This window comes from Eulemur rufifrons, chromosome 8 (assembly GCF_041146395.1).
Source record: "Eulemur rufifrons isolate Redbay chromosome 8, OSU_ERuf_1, whole genome shotgun sequence".
NCBI lineage: Eukaryota > Metazoa > Chordata > Mammalia > Primates > Lemuridae > Eulemur > Eulemur rufifrons.
The window spans coordinates 106678290-106700342 of NC_090990.1; the positions used below are offsets into that span (position 1 = coordinate 106678290).

General features: G+C 39.4%; 1 protein-coding gene across 29 annotated transcripts in view; it reads left to right on the forward strand.

Annotated features, from left to right (window-relative positions):
- The window catches only part of LOC138390872 (myomegalin), a 201279-nt gene that overhangs the window by 80184 nt on the left and 99042 nt on the right, over positions 1 to 22053 (forward strand). For all 29 annotated transcript variants that reach the window (XM_069480750.1, XM_069480755.1, XM_069480751.1 and 26 more), the window contains 3 exons: positions 17995 to 18071; positions 20711 to 20834; positions 21040 to 21215. In XM_069480750.1, the coding sequence (XP_069336851.1) occupies positions 17995 to 18071; positions 20711 to 20834; positions 21040 to 21215 (377 nt within the window). The remainder of the gene's footprint in view (positions 1 to 17994; positions 18072 to 20710; positions 20835 to 21039; positions 21216 to 22053) is intronic.

Sequence of the window (22053 nt, forward strand, 5' to 3'; positions counted from 1 at the left end):
ACCAGCAAACAGGGACCGTGGGGAACACGTTACAGTCTGTCCACTGTCAGATGGTCTGTCCACTACCTTTGACTCTTTTTTTGTAGCTGTGGGATGGAAAGAGAAGTGAATAAACTTGAGAGTGACCAGTGGGGGAAGGTTTGTTCCTGGGTTTACCTGCACAGCATTTATAGCCTCCAAGTTGACCTGAGGTGATGAAAGCATCCTAGATTGGTGGTCTCCATGCTGAGCTCCTCACTCACCCTTTGCGCTCGGCTGTTCACATTGCCACTTCCTTTATCATTTTTGTTTTTTCTTCATCTTTTGTTAAAATTTCCTTTATTAAGTATACAGTTTGATGAGTTTTAACAATATATACAACCATGTAACAACCACCACACTGTCAAGATATAAAATATTTCCCAAAATGTTGCCATATGTCCCATTGGTGCCAATCCTTTCACATTTCTAGCTACAGATAACCATTGATCTGCTTTCTGTTTATAGATTAGTTTTGTCTATTCTAGATTTTCATATAAATAGATCATGCAGTATAGACTGCATTATCTGGCACTTTCACTTAGCATAATAATTTTGAGGTTCATTTTGTTTGTATCAGTAGTGCTGATTTTTATTTTTATATTTTTTATTTTATTTTTATCATTTTTGTTACTGAACAGTACTCCATTGTATAAATGTAAAACAATTTGTTTATCCAGTCATTTGTTGATGAACATGTGGGTTGTGTCCAGTGATTGGCTATTGTCAATAAAGTTGCTATGAATATTCATGTACAAGTCTTTGTTTTATTGGGTATTTATCTTGGGTAAATACCCAATAGTAGAACTGTTAGGATATAATAAGCTTACACAGGTTGAGTATTCTTTATCTGAAATACTTGGGGCCAGAAGTGTTTTAGATTTTGGATTTTTCCAGAATTTAGAATATTTGCATATACATAATGAGATATGTTGGGGATGGGACCCAAGTCTAAACAGAAATTCATTTATATTTCATATACACCTTATACACATAGCCTGAAGATAATTTTATTTTTCCTTTGGGGACGCTCAATAAACTGTGTGTTGTGGACCTGCATTTTAATTGAGATCCATCACACAAGGTCAGGTACGGAATTTTCCACTTGTGGCATCATGTCAACACTCAAAGTTTCAGATTTTAGAGCAGTTTAGGTTTCAGATTTTCAGATTAGGGGTGTTCAACTGTGTTTCAATTTGCGATATACTGCCAGACTATTTTCCAAAATGACTATACCATAGAAAATGATTTTTTAAACAACAACTTGAAGGAGATGAGGGTTAGCCCAATAGATAACTGGAGGAAGAATATTCCAGGTAGAGAACATCAGAAAAGCCACTGTGGCTGAAGCAGCATGAGAAAGGGTAAGAATGCTGGGAGGTGATGGGGCTGGTGCAGATCAGGCAGGCCCTTGTAGATGAATTTAAAGACTTCAGCTTTTACTCAGAGTGATGTGGGGAGCCATTGCAGAGCTTTGAGTGGAGGAATGATCTAACAAATGACAGTCCTATCTGACTGTTGAAAAGATAAATCTGGTTACAGTATTGCAAATAGGCCCTAGAAGGGCAGCAGTAGAAGCCAGGAAGACTGTTAGGAAGCCACTACTGTAATCCACGCAGGGGATGATGGTGAGCCGACTGAGGTAATGGCCATGGATGCAGGGAAATGGTAAAGGCAGCAAATCCAAAAGGATTTGTTGATGGATTGGATGTGGAATGTGAGAGAAGAAAGGAATCAAGGAAGACTCCAGGGTTTTTGGCCTAAGCAACTGGAAGGGTGGAGTTGATTATAATTGAGATAGGGAAGGCTATGGGTGGAGCAGGTTTGAGGGTGGAGAGTAGAAGTTTAATTTTGGACATTTTGTGTTTAAGATGTTTGTTAGACATTTTACATCAAGTAAGCAGTTGAGTATATAAGCCTGACATTCTGGCAAAAGTGTTGGGCTGGAGATGACAATGTGAGTGCCATCAGTGTATAGATGGTATCTAAAGCCATGCAACTATAGAAGATCACCAAGCAAGTTAGACTTAACCAAGAGGGGAAGAGAAGAGGACCAGAGACTAAGCCCTGGATTACCGTAATAGTTTGGAGAAAAGAGGAAGAATGAGCAGACAGAGAAGATAGGAACCACGGAAGTGGGAGGAAAAGCAAGAGAATCTGAAGTCCTGGAAGCCAAATAAAGTGTATAAAGCACGAGGCAGGATCAACGTTTTGAAATGCTGCAGATAGCTTGAGTAATATGATGACTAAGAATTGACCTTTGGATTTATTAATAACAACATGAATGTCGTTGGTGATCTTGATTAGTTTTGGTGGAGTGGTGGAAGCAAAAGCCTGATTGCAGTGGGTTTAAGACAAAGTGGGAGGAGTGGCATTGGAGTCAGTAGCCCAGATGATTATATTGAGTTTTGTTTCAAAGGAGAGCAAATAAATGGGACAGTACCTGGTAAGGGTATGAAGTTCATAGAGGATTTTTAAAAAGATAGGTGAAATAATAGCATGTTCATATACCAGTAAAATTTTCCAGTAGAAAGTGAAATATTGATGGAGGAAACTATTGAGGAAACTTTCTGGATGTTGCTTTTGAGAATTAGAGAGAAGGGGACTTAATGCATAAGTGGAAGGTTTGGCTTTAGATAGGAGTATGGATAGTTGATCTGTGGTCATAAGTGGAAAAACAGGGTACGTGAATACAGATGCGGGTAGATGGATAGATGCGGTGGTAGGATAGATATGGTTAGGGTTTTTTCCTGTTTGTTTCAATATTCTTTTTTTTTTTTTTTTGAAAAGGAAGAAATAAATTTATATTTGTTTGCAGGCATGATCTTATATGTAGGAAACCCTAATGATTTTATTCTTCTTATTTCAAAATATTAAGGGGCTACGTATGTTTTGGTTACATGGATAGCTTTTATAATGCTTAAGTGAGGGTTACTAGGGTGCCCATCACCTGAGTAGTGTTCATTGTACCTGTCAGGTAGGTTTTTAACCACCCCCTCCCCTTCCATGCTCCTTTGCCCTTCTTGATTTCCAATGACTTTTACTTCTCTCTGTGCCCAGGTATGCCTATAAATTAGTTCCAACTTATTAGAGAGTACATGTGGTGTGTGTTTTTCCATTCCTGAGATGCTTCATTTAGGATAATGGTCTCCAGTGTTTCAATACCTCACTACCTTTTAGTGAGGTAGGAAACAAGCTTTATTCCCTCACAGGTATCTTCAAACATATTCCTAGAGTGAGTTACTCTCCCTCATGTGTGCTAATTCCTGCTGACAGGTCCATGTTCATGCCTGGAATACCCCTATTCTTTCTCTCTGCATATCCAATTCTACTTATTTTTCAGAATCTAACTCAGATTCCACCTGTGTAGGTGGGCCTTTCCTCATCACCACTGCCTGAAATTTTCTCTCCCTCTCTGTGTTGTTCCAGCAATTGCAGTTCAGATACATTATTTGGTACATATTATTTAATCCCTGGCTGGCAATTATCTTTCCATGTATATGTATTTTAAAAATCTCTCCTTCTAGATTATAAACGCTACGTGGACTAGATCCATCTCTAACTTCCTCCATAGCCTTCACCATAAACATTGTTGAGCCCATAATGGAGCTCTAGAAGTTTTGTGTTGATTGCTTGCAAATACCCTAGAAGTTGCAGATGAGGCTCATCAGTACAGAAAAGGTAAATGAGGAGACACCTCCTCTTCCTTTGCTGTCTCCTCCCTCCACCCCTAGAGGCCCAGCTGGGCCTTGCAGTACTCCAGTTGAACCTCCTCCACCTCTTCCTGGAACTGGGCAGTCTCTCCGAGAGAGAGGTTGGTTGAAGTAGGAAACAAATTGAGAAAAGAAACAGAGTAGGAAGAGGAAATTCTTCGCAGTGAGAGTTGTTTTATGAGTGGGCTATGTTTTTATTTTGAACAGCGGCATTCATTCCTTTGGTAGACATATACTCATCTTCTATGTGTGGGCATTGTGCTAGCATGAGGATATGGTGGTGAGAAGATAGACCGAATGCCTACCCTCATGACACTTAAGAATGTGGGGTCTGAAAATACTTTGAGTAGTATTGTGATGCTGACTCTTATTCAGTGTGGTGCCTGGTATCACCCTGCCTCAATGGTTTTGCTTCACTCATAATTAGCTGGAGTCATTTCTGTATTTTGATGGTTGATGAATGCCATAACCCCATAAAACTCTTTCAGGTGCTCTTAGACCATAGAATTAACTGTGGTGCAGGTCAGAACATGTCTTCATGTGGTGTACTTATAGCTAATACATCTTTTTCCTAACATTTTATAAAGCACTGTCCAACAGAAAAATAATATAAGCCATGCATGTAATTTCAAATTTTCTGGCATCCATGTTAAAAAAAAGTAAAAAGAAATATGCAAAATTAATGTTAATATATTTAAAATATCATTTCAACATGAAATCAACATTTAACATGTTGACTGCCACACTAGAAAAAAAAAATTTTCCTTGGGGCCACGGTGTTTTATTACAAAAATAGAATAAAAACTTCAAAAATAAAACGATTCTTGCTAATTTAATGAAAAATTTGTTTTTATTTTCTGTGCGTGAGTTATATGCAACAGGAAAAATATTAATAGTTCATGTGGCTCCCAAGGTGAAGAGATGTGTGAATTCCATATGCTTCACGAGGCCCCGGGCTCAAAACTAGCGTGAGTTAAATACAACTCACATGGCAGTCAATGTGTTAAACCTTATTAATGAGCTTTTACATTATTTTTTTGTGTTTAGCCTTTGAAATCTAGTGTGTACTGCGTCTTTGAAATCCTTGCAGTACATTTCTACTTGGGCTAGTCATAGGGTTCAATGGCCACATGTGGCTCATGCCTGCCGTCCTGGATGGCACATCTGTAGTCTGCAGGGTAAGTGCTGTCCCTGGTCCCGAGCAGAAGCTTAACTTCAGAAGAGTTGCCTGATCATAGGACCTGGCTTCAGAACACAGCTAGGCTTCCAAGGACGGAGTGACTGCCAGATGTTAGAACTTAGAGTCCAGTTGGTTGTGTAAGCTTCAATGTAGGAAAAATTGTCCTGGACCTTGGAAAACACCAACAAGTGGCTTTATCCTTTTCAGAGAAGAGATTAAAGCAAGTGTCAATCCAGAATTGAAAGCCAAATTTTGGAATAAATGCCAGATTGTATTAGATGCCATAGATAATTTAAAAATTTTTAGCAAGCCATAAGTTTCCTATGTACCAATTATAGAAAAATTAATATAGTTTTTTTATACTCCAAAGTAAGTTTTTACTTAGTTCCAAGTTCTATACTTTGCTGCCCAAAGAAAACATTTGTGTGAGAAGTTAGGGAAAGTAAAGGATGGTTCCCGTAAACTCCAGTTCCTAAATAACTGAGAAAAACAAACCGTTCTGAATACCCCCTTTAGCTTCTTCAGCGGGGCTGGGTTCCCGTCTCCACACAAGGTGTCCTGAGGGATTGCAGAAGCTTCAGCCTTATCCCTGGCTTTTGCAGGGGGCCTGAACTTTGCTAAATTAAGCCCAGTCAGGCCTATTTGTGAACAGGAGGCTCCAGCCAAGTGAGATTCGTCCTGCTAAGGAATGTCCCGGGGAGGGGAGAGCATCACTGAGATCATTGGTATTTGTGTGTGTTTGCTCACTTGCCAGCTCAGTTAGGCCAGATCAACAGAGGCTTCTGGGGACTCAACCAAGATTCTAACAGAGTGACCACAGGGAATGAATAGCTCATGACACAACGAGAAGGCTTTAACTGGAGATCAGTCTAAATACCAAGGCAGTGTGCATATGGGCACTCTGTGTTCAGTCTAAATAAAACACCTCATTTTTCCCATTTTTCTTTTTTTTTAAAAAAAATAAACTTTATTTTTTTAGGGCAGTTTTAGGTTCACAGCAAAATTGAGCAGGAGGTAGTGAGCCTTCCCATTTACTACCTGCCCCCACATACATACAGCTTCCCCCACTATCAAAATCCAAAGACACTTCTTTTGATCTATTTTTTCTTGGGTTCCTAAACTCAGTATTGACCAGAAATAGCTATATTTCCTTATGATTCATGTGTCTGACTACCTTTGGGGAAACTAACATTTATTGAACACCCTGTATGTGTCAGGTATTTTCATTTATATCTTCTCATTTAATTCTTACAATGTCCCTGAAAGGTAGTGACATTAGCACCATTAAAAAAACATCCGAAGGAACTGAAACTAGGTCAAAGTAATTTACCTCTAGAATACAGAGGATGAACTATGTGAAACTGTAAAAAAGTAGTTGAATATCTGTATTTTCCTATGGTTCAAACTAATATAATGTGACAGTGCTTGTATTTGAACCCAGGCCAATTTAGTTCCAAAACCTGTACTTTGCATGGTACCATACCACTGCCCTAAAAATACTAGAGTAGTACTAGATTCTTTGTTTTCCTTTGGCAGTGTTGTAGTTTCTTTTAGTGCTGCTCCCTAAAAGGCTAGAACTGAAAGCTGAGAGAAAGAGCAACCCAAGGTATGATATATCTTGATTTAGGTCCAGGAGTGTTTCTTTAGAGGCTAAAGTCGGGAGTTACATGATGGACCTGCATTAATGTGTGTATCTGCTGTATTTATAGCTGCCACCTGTGCACATTTCCATACAGCTATCTGATTCTGGGTTCTCTTCTGTTTGTTACACTCTACTATAATCATCTGTTTAATTACCCCCATAGGCTGTAAATTCTCACAGCCGAGATGGGTTTCTGAGACCCATCCAGCCTTTGGTGGTACCAACCTCCTCTAAACATAAGGGCTTTTACTGATTGATAAATCAATCATGTAAGTGCCCTTGGATGCCACCAAAGCTTTGCCTCAGCTGTTCTCAGCCTATAATTGTGTCTGTCTTGATCTTCCTAGTGCCTGTTAGAGTATTTGCACATAGAAAGTAGATGCTCGCTAAATATTTGATGAAGAAACAAATGAATAAACAAATGCATCTGTCTCATAAGTCAGCTACCCTGTCCTCTGCCCAGTGAGACAGAGAGAGTGGTCATTGGACAGAGGACAGGGTAGCTGACTTGTGAGATAATCTGTCTGTCTGCTTCTCTCTCTCTCTCTCTCTCTCTCACACACACACACACACACACACACACACAAGTCCTAGCTATGTCTGTCTACACACCTAATCTCCTTAGACCTCATCCTTGGCTGTGGTGCTTACTCAGATATGGGTGTCTGTATTTGTCTAATCAAGGGAAACCAGGCTGAGAAAGGAATGGTATTGCTTTCAGGCTCCTACTAAGGACTGATGTAGGTTGTGCTTGAAACAGTGACCTTAACAGAGAAGTTTAGCCATTTGGATTTGGATCCTTGTATTGTACAAACTGAAACTTTTCCACTTGGTTTTTTTCTTCTCTTTGGGGGAACTGGATGCTTAGGCAGGCTCTGGCAGGAGAATGTCCTGGCCTTGCAGAGTCCTCTGGTTACTAAGGCTGAGGACATGGCCCTGTATCCTTTCCTTGGCAATGAAAGACACTTGTCACATGTCGGGGCAACCTATGTGTCTAATTTGGGGCTTAACTGCACCAGTAAAAGACAGTGAACATGGAATCTGTAGAAATGCAGGGATTGTACCTCTAAATGAAGACTTTCCTCCACTCCACATTAAAGTCTAAAAACTTAATGCTCTGCATTTGAACACCTTCTGACTAGTGGTTGGGTAGCTCACATCAGTGTAAAAGATGACCAATGCAGGTGGTATTACACTCTGGGTCACCTGGCCTAGAGTGCAGTGGCATCATCCTAGCTCGCTGTAATCTCAAATTCCTGGGCTCAAGCGATCCTCCTTCCTCACCCTCCCGAGTAGCTGGGACTACAAGCCTGTGCCACCATGCCTGGCTAAGTTTTCTATTTTTTTGTAGAGGTGGGGTCTCACTCTTGCTCACACTTGTCTCAAACTCCTGACCTCAAGCAATCCTCCCCTCTTGGCCTCTCAGAGTGCTAGGATTACAGGCATGAGCCATGGCGCCCAGCCCATATTTATTTTTGTCCCAGATAAAGACTCTTTTATGGAAGGCTTGCTCCTCTCTGGTTTGCTTCCAACTGTCTTATAAAGGTGCAATGCCCATTTCCTTCACTCACTGACACTAACCTCCCTCCTATTACACCGAGAGCTCCTTGAGGTCAACGACTATGATGCCAAGAAAAGCACTTAGGTTTTGGCAGCCTTCCAACTCCAATAAATACTTTACTTGTTGATTGTATCAATGAATATATGTTGGTGTGTTGTCAAGCTTTTTGTGTTTTTAGTGCCTCCTTTTAGTCCCGCAGCAAACTGTGAGATATAAAATAAAACATGGTCCCTGTTGTCAAGGAGCTTGCAGATTAGTTGAAACACACACCCATGAATGCACAAATTTGAAGTTAAATACCAAAACTAAAATATAAGTCATCAATTCAAGACAGATAAAAGTGTTTATTCCATAAATTTATACTGAAAGCTACTGAGAGCTAAGTACTTTTCTAAAACCTAGAGGGAGAGCCAGACATTTTAAATTAATAAAAGGCAGAGTGAGGTGAGTGCTATACTAGAAATATATGTCAGAGGGCCGTGAGTCCTGGTTTATTCAGGACGGTCTTGATTTTTGCCTATTGCCCTGAAATAATTATGATAGCACCCTTCCCTTTTTTTACTTTCAGAAAGGCCTCAGTATAGATGTTAAATTATAGTCATAATAGTTATGAACTAAGTGCAGTTGGAATGAAGAGAAAGGAATTATTAGTTCTGACTGGGGGACTGGGGAGAGTTTCCTGTAGGGCAGGATGTTTGAACTGAACCTTAATGAAGAACAGGTTTAGAAAGAGGAGAGAAGGCATCCTAGGCAGAGAGCAGCTGAGGCAGAGCTTTGGTGGCAACCAGGGGCACTCAGATGATTGATTTCTCAATCAGTAAAAGCCCTTGTGTTTAGAGGAGGTTGGTACCACCAAAGGCTGGGTGGAGCTCAGAAACAATCTCCCCGTGAATGACCAACATCACTCAGAACTCCGGTTATCAGCAGAAATGGCTGCCAGGTAATGACTGATGTCGTTGTGATCCTGTGTCAGATTAGAAGGGTACAGATCAGGCTGGGTAAGGTGAGCAGGTGAAAGGGGGAGGAAGCGAGTGGGGGAAGCGATGTGAAAGCTGAAGAGACTAAAGGATGGTAAGAGGTGAAGTGAGAAAACTGCTTTGATTGGTTCAATCTGCCCAATTAAAGAAGTTGCAGATTCCTGTTTAAATGAACCTGGTTTGTCATTTATTTCTACACCTCTTCTTTCCTCCCTGTGACCCACACTCAATTGTATTCTGCATCCCCCAAGTTTGAGAGGTGCTTAGAGGCTGGTTTATTCTCTTTATCCCTCAATATCGGGAAATAGACTTAGCACCATTGAGTCTATTTTAGGTCATCTGGTGCCTGAAAGAAGGTGCTACAGGGAGCCGAATGTTCTTTGCTCTCTGTGACCGTAGTTTAGGTAATGCCAGAAATGAAAATGAAAAAATAAAAAAGAGTATGGACGTTTACCTTTTCATAATGAGAATGCTCCTTTTGACTTTTCATTATGAAAATTTAAAACATAAGCAAAGATAAATAGTAGCTCCCATGTATCTGTCCCATACGCCAGCTGTCACCCAGCTTTAACAGTTTCCAGAACTCTGCTGTTCTTTTCATTGATCTCCCCGCACTGTTCTTTCTCCTTCCTGTCCTCCACTCCCTACACCAACTCTCAAACATCATATAACTTCATCTGGAAAGACATCAGAATATAACAGACACGGCTTTGTTTTTAAACATAACCACAGTACTATTTTTGTACCCCAAAAGCTTCATAACAGTTCCTTAACACCATCTAATACTGGGTCCATACTCAATTTTCCCTCTAAAATATCCATTTTAAGATCTAGAGATCTTAATCAGTTGATTATTTCTGAGTTCCAATGTAGTACACAGGAGTGGAATGTTCAGCCCTTTTAAAGGGGAGGATGAGAGGTAGAAGAGGAGGAGACTGGAATCCTAAATTGTATTCAACCTTTTGTCACCAGTGGGTTAGTAATATGCCTATTAGAGAATATTCTTAGCTTAAAACTGAGAAAGTCTTTTAAAGATTTCAGATAAAAGGTTTTCTACACAATCGCACAGCATTATCTATCCCTTTCACTCACTCAACAAACATGTCATTGTCACTCCACTTCTTCTGCCTTGAGTCCATCTGTTCCTTGTTAGTTTGTTCATTTCTTGGTCCACTCATTCAATTCTCTCACTACACATGCAGGTCCAAGACACCGAGAAGGCCTCAGATGACTCGCAGCTGCCAGTTATTTGAATTGGGCATTGTGCTGGGTACTTTACATAGGTTCATTTATTCCTCTCTACAACCCTCAAGGTAATTTTTTTAGCCCCGTTTTATAGATGAGGAAATTAGGTTGTAAGAGGTTATGTAACTTAGACACAAATAATCCCCCAGCTAGGAAGTGGCAGAAAGGCATTCGAACCTAGGTCTACCTCTCCTTAAATTCCTGTCTGAGCATCACAAAGCTGAGAGGCAAAACCAGTACACCTGGCTAGTCCCACCACACCATCATTTACTCTGTCCTTAGAGAGTTTGTAATTTAAAAGGGTAAATAAGACATGTAGAATATGAAGCATTTATATGTATGTCCATGTTAACAAAAAGAATGACAATATGAAAACTCATAATATCAAAGTCATGAGAAATTACTTTTAATTGGGGGACTAAAGTTAAGGCTTCACAAGGGACATGGCACTTAATGATGAAGCGTAGGGAGAACAATGACGTGGCACCAAGAGTGTATATGGTATGTTTGGAAAATCCAGTTAGGCTGGGAGATAATAATGGGAGTTAAAGCTAGTTAGGTAGATTGAGGTCAAATTTTGAATAGATTCTATGATCAGGCTCAGTTGTGTAAAATTTAATTATTGTAAAGTTAAAAATCATTAAAAGATTTTTGGATAAAGGGAATGAAATAACCAGAGCTACGCTTTAGGAAAAATGTAAATGGTGGAGGGGCTGATGTTGTGGAGAACGGATATGAGACTATTCATGTGCTCTGATCTCCTGGTGAGGAGACAGGAGTGCCTAATAGGGGGGTAGCTAGGGGGCTGAAGAGGAGCGGCAAGACTGGAAAGAGATTTTGAAATATCCACTGATAAATAATCTCTGTTAGAGAAGCCTGAAGACATTGTACAGTTTTGTTCTGTAGTTCAGATATAACAATAATATTCCTATATGTCAGACACTGTTCTAAGTGTATATGTGATAATTATCATCATTGAAATATAACTATTAAGACTTCCTAGGACTTTTTGAAACATTTTTATAACAATTTTATTGAGATATAATTCACATGCATTACAACTCACCCATTTAAGGTGTACAATGTACACACCGATGTTTTAGTATATTCACAGAGTTGTGCCGCCATCATCACCATCAATTTAGAACGTTTTATCATTCCAAAAAGAAACTCTGACCCATCAACCATCACTCCCCAATTTCCCTATCCCCCCCAGCCAATATACTTTTCTTTTCTCTGTGGATTTGCTAATTCTGGGCATTTCATATAAATGGAATGATATAATATGTGGTTCTTTGTGACTGACTTCTTTCATTTATCATAATGTTCTCAAGATTCACCCATGTTGTGGCATGTATTCTTCCTTTCTATGGCTAAATAATATTCTACGTATAGATATACCACATTTTGCTTATCCATTCATCTGTTGATGGATGAAATTTTAAAAATTGTTCTAGGACTTTGCTGTTTCAAATATTTATGCTTGAAATAAGTGAGCTACTGAATGGTACTTACACATTTGGGTTGATAGCAATTTTTATCTTAATACTGTATTTCCTTATCTATCCTGACCTTCTCCACCCCTCTATGTCTTACCCATTAAGCCTTACCTGGCAACTCCAGCCATATCTGAGCTCCCCACTAAACATCACTTTTAGCATTTTTAATCCAAGCCTTGGAATTATGCTCTTATCTCTTCAACTGGATTGCAAACATACTGAGTATAAGAAACACATTTTAAATATCTTCATTACTCCTCATAGGACCTTTAAAGTCCTTTTCAACACTAACACAGTCGTTAAGAGTGGAGGACCAGGCCTGTGAAAGAGTCAGAGCAGACTTGTTAACACTCTTCCCTTTCCTATTCCCAGAGCTGTCTTGTGGAATATTAGTATTAAGCAGGAGACAGTGTGCAAACTATTGACTTGGTTAATGTAATGGGGAATAATCACATCCAATGATGAAAGGATTGATTCATTTTGGATTAAGACTTTTTTAAGTGACCAGGCAAAGCCATTTCTCTGTGTTTCTCTAAAAGGTAGTTTTTTAGGATTCACTGTGCCATGGCTTTTATTGGGGCCAAATTTTGAAAATCTTATTTTTAAAAGAGATAGCCACATGGTGGATTACATGAGCAATGAGCAATGGATCAATTTATAGAGTAAAAATTGAAGGTTTGGAAAGGAGTCAGGTAATTGGTTACTGCTGATTGCCTTTTTTTTTTTTTTTTTTTTTAAGAGACAGCGTCTCACTGTTGCCCAGGCTGGAGTGTAGTGGTGTGATCACAGCTCACTGCAGCCTCAAACTCCTGGGCTCAAACAACCTTCCCACCTCAGCCTCCTGAGTAGCTGGGACCACAGGCACACACAACCACGCCTAGACAGGATCTCAAACTCCTGGCTTCAAACAATCCTTCTGCCTCAGCCTCCGAAAGTGCAGGGATTAAAGGCATTAGCCACTGTGCCCGGCCGACTTTTAACCCTATCCTACTTGAACTTTTCAGTAAACACCAGGGTGGAAATCATTTCAGTAGAATCCTATGTTTAACATGGATTGCTGTTAAGACTCTGGTCAAGTGATGTTTCCTGAAACAAAACAAACTGTGGACACAGAGAAAGTCTGATTAAACACAGTTCATTTATATACTTGTTAGCCCTGTCCTCTAGTTCTAGGTAGTCACATTATAGTAAAAATTTACTGTATTTCTTATCATTTAATTTCAGCTTCATCGCTGAAACTTTTCCTTGAATTAGGTGGGTGAACTCTCCTTTGGAGACATAAAGAAAGAGGGGTGCTTCCCTCCCCAGCTCCCCTTTCTTGAGTACATAAATTTCCTTAGATATCTGTAGGAAGAGCTGAGGAGGTCTGGTGATAAAATGAGCAAATGCAGTTAATTTTCGAACCACCTAAGCTATACTTAGAATTTAGCAACTTACATATGCATATTTACTAATGAAGAATGGAAAAATGTGATAAGCTATGCAGTGATTTTTCTACAGAAAATAGTTGCAAAAGGAGTAGACTTGGATGCTGTGGATTGATTTGTACTTGCATTTTCATGTGGTAGGATTTTGTAGCACCTGTGAAATTAAATGACTTTGATCCGCTAGACTGATCATAAAATTTAGAATCTAATCTTGTAGAGATAAAGGCATTTTAGCAATTCTATGTGAAACTCAGAAACCTTATTATCTGTTGAATAAACATAATGCTAAAGCCTGGAGAAGTCATTCTTGTTTTTGTCTTTCCTGTTTGTATTCTTGCCCCTTTTTTCATTCTCCTTTTTCTTATCTCAAAAGGACAAAGCTAAAGTGAAAAGGTTCAGGTTGGGTGTGTATTTGTGTGCAAGTGACTAGGATAGCACACCTTTAGTGTAATAATTTTCTTTCTTTTCTATGACATAATATTAGTTTAATACATGATTATGCCTGAGAACTTCAGCCATCCTAGTCAGAGAGAGTAAATTGTTGTTTCTGTTTTGTTTTTTCCTTTTCTCAGAGACAAGATCTTGCTCTGTCACCCAGGCTGTAATGCAGTGGGCACAATTACAGCTCACTGCAACCTTAAACTCCTGGGCTGAAGCTGAGTAATTCTCCTGCCTCAGCCTACTGAGTAGCTGGGACTACAGGTGTGTGCCACCATGCCTGGCTTTTTTTTTTTTTTTTTTTTTGTAGAGACAGGGTCTTGCAATGTTGCCCAGGGTGGTCTTGAACTCCTGGCCTGAAGTGATCCTCCCACCCCACCCTCCCAAACTGCTGGAACTATAGGCGCGAGCCATTGCACCTGGCCTGTTGTGTTTTCATAATTAATAATAGCTAACATTTTTTGAATGCTTATTTATGCCAGACACTGTGCAATGTGCTTTTTTTGTGCATTCATTTTATTTAATCTCCTTAACATCCACAGGAGATTGGTATCATTACAATTCCCTTGATAGATGAGGAGATTGAGGCTTTTAGAGAGGACAGGTGACTTGCCAAGCCCGCTTCTGGCCTTCAGGGCCTATGCTCTTGACCCCTACACTTACTGCCTCCGTATATTCTTTCAAGACTAAGGTAATGCAGCACATTCTTTAATTCTATAACTTACCACATTCTACTAAATCAGGCAAAACTGGGCAGTGTTTTCTGAGCTGGTCTTTCTGGGGGAAATGCTGAAGCAAAAGTAGAGTGCTGGTTTCAGTTACTGCTTTTACATTGGAGGCAACCCTTCTGGGTTCCAATTTCCTTATCTTTAAAATGAGAGAACTGGAACAGATAAATGCTAAGGTCTTTCAAATCTGTGACTCTTTGGCCAAGTATTAACTTCATTTTCTTATCTAGGATTTAAAGCAGATAGAGCTTACATAATTTACAACCTCGATTTTTCTTCCCTTTAGATTTAAATGTCTTTCCTGGTGAGGCTGAGGCTGGCTGACACTAGTTATCATGGACACGAAGGGAAAGTAAACAAAGGTTGTTGAACAGCTGTGTTCCAGGCAGTGTTCTACATGTATCATACACATTATCTCATTTAATCCTCATATAATCTTTTGTGAAATAGTTGTTATTGTTTTCATTAGAAAGGAAAGCAACCACGCTATACCTCTGAGAAACCTGAGGTTCAGAGTGATTAGTTAACCTGCCCAAAGTCACCTAGCAGGTAAGTGATAGAACCAGGATTTGAACCTAATTTTTTCTGGCTTTAGACTGGTTCTCTTCATGTTTTTTACTACCTCCCACATTTCCTGTTGTTTGTTTTTACTTAAACATTCAAGGATTTCTCATGCCAGAATGGTAGTAAGGGCCTTTTCAGAGGACTTCCTTCTCTTTACTTTATGCCAGATAAGAGACTCTCCATGTCATATCATGAGACTGAGAACTAGCCACAGTCATTTATGTAGCTCCAGTCACTGCAGACCTCATGTGTTTTCAGACATGAGGTTTTTTTTGTTTGTTTGTTTTGTTTTGTTTTTTATCTGCTCAAGCATTCTTGGCCTATCTGAGGTAATTTAGCAAGTGTCTAGACTTTCTGATTTAATAGGTTTGCCTGGCAAAAAGAATAACATTGATAATGCTTCATAATTACAGATCACATTTTCTTTCATATGAGATTTAAATCACTTTTTACCCATTCTTTGTCATTTTTCAGGTGGAGAACCCTTAGCAGAATTTTACCCAAGGTCACACAACTGAATCAGTTGGTGGCAGAAATAATAAAGTTAGGAGTCCTCTTTCTTAACATCATATTCTGAGTACTGAATCCATGTGAAATATTATGATCTCGTTGAAAACAAACTGCTGTCTCTGGATGATAATGCTGCTGGTGTTGTTGATGGTGATGGTGATAATAATGTTATTATAATTATTATATCTATGTTTGAAACACTGTTCTAAGTCCTTCACATGTATTAATTTATTTATATCTTACAACCCTCTGAGGTAGAATGAGGAAGGTACAATTATCTCCATATTACAGATGAGGAAACTGCTCTATCTTTATATTTCCCTTACAATAGAATGAATATCACTTCACCTCTTTGAAAAGTCTCCAGCTTAGGGACCAGTTCTTATGATATCAGTAACATTTGCATTCCTCTTAGTATTGAGCACAAAGCTGGGGACATAGCATCTGCTCATTAAATCTTCTATTTCACTGATTGATCGGTTAGAGCAGATGAATAGTTTTCATAGTGCCTGGCCATGGAATTGATATAGGGATCTTGGGCCTTTTCCTCATACAATATTGAAATATGCTTTGCTGCCATTTTTTAATCTTTTGGTATTAAGCATTGCCAGATAAAATACAGGATGCTTGATTCAATTTGAATTTCAGATAAACAACATATAATGTTTTAGTATAAGTATGTCCCAAATATTGCAAAGGACATACATGTAATAAAATAAATTATTTTTATTTATCTGAAATTTAAATTGAACAGGTATTCTTATATTTTTATTTGCTAAATCTGGTAGCCATATTTAGTGTTCATAAAATGATATCTTTAAAGGAAATCCTAAAAAGACAGATCTATAATTTTCTTCTATAACGTAAGCCCTGAAGAAATTAAGATATTCTAAACTCATCTGACCTCAACCTATGTTCTATCCTGAGTCAAAACTACCTACTATTGCCTTATCAGAGGAACAACCATTCCTTTCAATGTGTCAGCTGGAAACTTACTAGTGATATGATCTAAAATACCTTGAGTCCAACTGCCTTCCAACTTTAAAATTCTTCAATTCTAAGTAACTCTTAAATATATAAATCAGGCTTCTATTTTTCCCAATTAGTATTCTTGCTTCAACCACCCTGCATGAAAACGTGGGTTTTAAAATGCCTTTACAAGTACAGTAGGCAATACCCTCGTACAGTGTGTTGCCTTGAACTCCTAGGAATCTGGGTATTGGTGGTTGTTTTATGGTGATTGTAGAGTAAAATCCTTCCTACTGTTCTAGTTCCCACAATACCGTCTTTCATACTCCAGCTACCATACTGTCAATGATTTTGTCAACCTCTCTTTTAAAGGCGTCTTTATTTTTTAGTTAATAACATTCTTCTTTCTTAATACTGTTACAGACTTCATCAGGGAAGGGACTAATTCATCTTTGTACACTCAGTTCTAAACTGAAATAAAGTAATCCCTCAGCTACCATTGACAGACTCCTCCTGGGGTTCCCCCCAAAACCTGCTCCTGTTTTAATTAATAGAATGCATCCCCATCCACATGCTAGAAATTTCAGCGTCTTTGTTCCTCCTTCCAGTCTAATGTGAATCTCACAAGTCAGCAAGCCCTGAAATGCCTTTAAGTCTTTCTCCCTGTACCTCTTTGTCCTCAGACAGTCCCCATCCCCATTCTGGTCAGTTGCCTCCTCACTCACCCATCTTCTTCACATCTACCATAAATTCCTTCTTCAACATAGACCTGATCATGATGATACTTTGCTTAAAGCTCCTTGATGAATCTTTGACCTCTACTGATTACTGTGCTATTTTCTTAGCATGATTTTCACAAACTAGTTGCAAACTATTTTCTATTAATATACCCCTCCCCATACACCACGCCACTTGACCTCCACCAGACGCACTTGGAATGTTTTTATTTCCTTTTTCTTTTTGCCAAAATCTTACTTTTTGCTGCCTCGCCTCAATAAAAATTAATTGTTCCCTATATAGGTTTATCATCAGAGTTTTCTCACACCTTAAGCAAACTCAATTTATAAAAGTCCAATTTTATGATAAAAGCAAATTATTGTCTTTAAAAAATGTTCACAACTGAATTTCTTTAATAATTAAATCCCCAGGTATTTAAAAATATAATTCCAGATATAGCAATCTGGTTTTCAGGGACAGATCTGTATTAGTAAGAAAAGTTTGTTTTAATATATACCGTGTCCTCCGTTGCTTTAGAGAATGAACAGTGCTGATGATCCAGGGCAGTGATGAGTAGCTTGGGAGAACAGGTATGTAGCTCAGCGGAAATCCTGAAGTGGCACAGTTCATTTGTCCCTGACTGGGTTGCTAATCCATCTGAAGCCCCATTTATGCCAGGAGGGGTCGCGAAGAGGGCTGAGATGAGATGACAGGCTGTCGACCTAGGCAAGATTCAAAAAGGAACCTAGTTTCAGGATAGAGGGTCTGTGGCAGTTAATGACGACTATTGCCTGTGTGTTTTTCAGAACATCGAGCTGAAGGTTGAAGTGGAGAGTCTGAAACGAGAACTCCAGGATAAGAAACAGCATCTGGATAAAACATGGTGAGCTGTTGTTTGGACTGGATGAGCTCTGGTCCTTTCCACAGTCTGGCTCATCTAGCTGAAAGCAATAGATTTAGAACCAAATTCCTTACCCTTCTCTCTGGCATTTGACGCTGTGTCAGATTCAGGAACTGAGGCAATAGGTTTTCATGTGCTTTCTTTTCCTTGGGCTCTTTGTTACTAGGCCAGATGGACCTTGCCATAGACTGGTAGATTCACCAGACCTAAGATTATAAACTTCCTGTTAAATAGCAATCAATTAAGCAGGAAACAATGAATGCTTCCACTTTTAGTAGAAAGAGACAAATGCAAATAAGCTTTATCAGAGATTATCAATCAATCTACTAATAACATCAAGGGCTGACATAATGTTTGGGGAAAACTGGCACTCGTATACACTACTGGTGAGAGTGTGAATTGTGACATTTTTGGTAGGTGGTGCTACATATTTAAGTTAAAAAAAGGGCATTTCCTTTGATCACATAATCCCTAGAAGGAATCTATTCCTCATAAATAAAAGCACTAGAGTGAAAGAATAAATCATTGCATCATTGTTTGTAATGGCAAAAAACTAGAAACAGCTATCCATCGATAGGGCAATGGTTGAAGAAATTTTAGTATATCCATACTGTGCATTATTATGCAGTTATTGACAAGAATGAGTTAGCTCTACATTATTGTCTGGTGCAAAGTCCTTGATTAAGTAAGGGGAAAAAATACTGAGTGAGAAGCCTCTTTGAGTAAAGACAAACAGTTCTCTCTGCGTGTACATGTGTTTGCTTAATTATGCATAGAAAAACCTGGAGGGTCACACACCAAACTCCTTAACATGGCTTATACTGGGGGAGTGAGATCAGAGTTTATGATGGGGAACAGACTTAATTTTTTTTCTTTATATACTTTTATGTTGTTAAAATGGTTACTTTTATAATTTATAGTTTTTAAAAACTTAGTGTTAAACGACAACTATTATTAAAATTATTGTTAAAAATATTTTCAGATTATATCCTGGGATCAGTATACAATCAATCCGATCTGGCATTCCTATGTCTATGGTATTTCTTGATAGTTAGGATAACAATCTAGCAAGATCAGAATATTCAAAACCAAATTAAATGATACACAATGTGCTGGTATTGTTAATAATTACTAAAGCATTAAGAGAGCTTTTAGATTTTAGAAAAGATTATAGTAACAATTTAGTAATAAATTTTGAGATTTGTGTAATGCTTTTCAAAAAATTTTTATGTCATCTTAACTTTGAATTAGGTGACATTATTCTATTTTGAGAAATGAGAAAACAAAGGTACGGTTTAAGTCTTCTCAAATCAGTGGCAAAGCCCACATCTTCTGGCATGAAGTTCAAGGGTCTTCTGACATTACAACAGCTGTAGCCTCTTAATTCAGGCATTCCTGGCTAAGTTACTCAGAAAATGTATGACTTCCATTCTCTAGAGATTGTAGTTAGGGTTGTCTAGTGCATTTATCAAGGAATACGGAGTTGAATATGGAGTCAGAGTACAAGTTGATGATTCCTGAGGTCTGCCTATTTTGGGATCTTAGGTTATTACCTTGACGTTTGTCTCTTTTACGACCAAGATCCTCGTACTCCCTAAAAGGCTGTATGATGACAAGGGAGCTCAGGTAAATATAGCCTCTGGGACAGTGCTGAGTAGTGTCCACTACCAACCAAGGAATCCTGTAATCTTTAGGTAAGCCCCATTTGGTCTCCATGGACACAACTTCCTGAGTCAAATATTGGCATACCACAGGTCTTAGTACTTTGTGAGCCTATAAAGGTTCAGTATCATTCTCTGCCTTGCGAATGCAAAGATGGCCCGTGGTTCACAACAAACGGCTTAAAACAGAAATAAAATGAGACCAGAATTAAGATCATTTAGCACCTGATACTGGCCCAATATTTCTAATCCTCAGACATCTAAAGGCAGCTGTTGTTTGCTATAAATAAACTGGTGATACCTTACCCACTTCATGCTAGTGCCTGGACATTCATTCCTGGGGATATCAGAGATGCAAAGCTTAGCCAAAACCGCAGGCTTCCATAGACTAAATGTCTACTCTCTGCACAGGACCATGGGAAAACAGGGTGGAACTCCTCCGAATAGGTGGCCTAGACTCAGGATAGTCTCCTATGGATTATTGGCTGTAAATGAGGAAAACATTTCTGTGGATGTCCAAGTAGATATCCTGTCCCAGCAACCTACGTGGAAAGAACACTTTAAAATCAAAGAGCAAGATAGGAAGGGAACTAGCAAAGCCTTTTAGGAAAGTAGCCTACATGGAAGAGTCCCGGGCCAGACAATAGCGAATATGAATGCTGAGTGCTGAACCATGCAATGACTACCTGCCTTCCAAATAAAAGTTCCTCCTTTTGAAGCTATAGCAGTAATGAAGCCTTTAGGGGGTCAGGTATATGCTGCTTGACAAGCAACAAGAAATTAGAGTTCCTGAGAGATTACTTGAAAAGGTTGAAGAGATCATTTCCACAGAAAACTGTAGAGGGGAAAAATGCTTCATTTTTCTTATCAGTGTGACTGAGAATTACTAGAACCAGCTTAGTGGGTCCACTTGCTAAATCATTTGTCTGCCTCTGACTGGCCAATGCTCTGCGGTTGTAGGGCTGACGTGGAGAATCCCAACAGCCATAATGAAGCCGAGCTCCGGCGCCAGTTTGAGGAGCGACAGCAGGAGACAGAGCATGTTTATGAGCTCTTGGAGAATAAGATCCAGCTTCTGCAGGAGGTGAGCAGCAGTTCCAAAAGCCCATGGCGAGAGGTCCTCTTCTACCTCTTTTTCTACTGCCCTGCCTTCTGGCATTCACTCTTTCCGCCTCTACTTTCCTTCCAAATTCATCAAATGACTCTGTGTCTTGGGGCTCCTAACCTAGGTGGGGACTTTGCAGCCTCTCAGTTTTCAGTTTTTTTTTTTTTTTTTTTTTTTTTTGCAGGAATCCAGGCTAGCAAGGAATGAAGCCGCACGGATGGCAGCTCTGGTGGAAGCAGAGAAGGAGTGTAACCTGGAGCTCTCAGAGAAACTGAAGGGAGTCACCAAGGACAGGCAAGATGCACCAGGAGACCAGGTCAAGCCTGACCAATACACTGAGGCTCTGGCCCAGAGGGACAAGTAGGTGCCTTTGGTGTTCTTTTTGTCACTTGTTTTTGCCCATTCTTGGGACTATGAGAGCATACAGCAGCTACAGAGTTCCCTTCTAAGGACTGACAGTGGAACCTTCACCATTTCCAAGACTTTATGGCCCCACATCCAAAGATGTTCTTTTTAGAGTTGAATCTTTAATGATATCCCTAAGAATACTTACTCTACACCAGGTATGGTGGCTCACACCTGTAATCCCAGCACTTTGAGAGGCCAAGGAGGGAAGATAGCTTGAGGACAGGAGTTCAAGACCAGCCTGGGTAACATAGTGAGACTCTGTCTCTACCCTCCGCCCCCTCGCCCCAACCAAAAAAAAAAAAAAAAAAAAAGAATAATGAAGTGGTCAAATGGTGGCAAGCAGGAGACTTCAATTCACTTATTTGGCAAACGTATTGAGCACCTGTTACATGCCTGATACAGGGTCAAGCACTAGGGTTACAGAAATGAAAGACTCAGTTCCTGTCACCAAGAAACATGTTATATGATTTTAATAAGTTCTCTTATAGAAGCAGCATGGGATGTTCTGGCAACATATTGGATGGTCTATTCCAGCCTAAAAGAGCAAGGGGCCTGCTGTGGTCTGAATGTTTGTGTTCCTCCCACTCCAATTCATATGTTAAAATCTTAACCCCCAAGGTGGTGGGGCCTTTGGGAGGTGATTACATCATGAAGGCAGAGCTCTCATGAATGGGATTAGTGCTCTTATAAAAGAGACCCCAGAGAGCTAGTCAGACAGTTCTACCACGTGAGGGTACATCAAGAAAGCATCCTTTGTGGACCAGAGAGGGGCCTTCCCCAGGCATCCAAT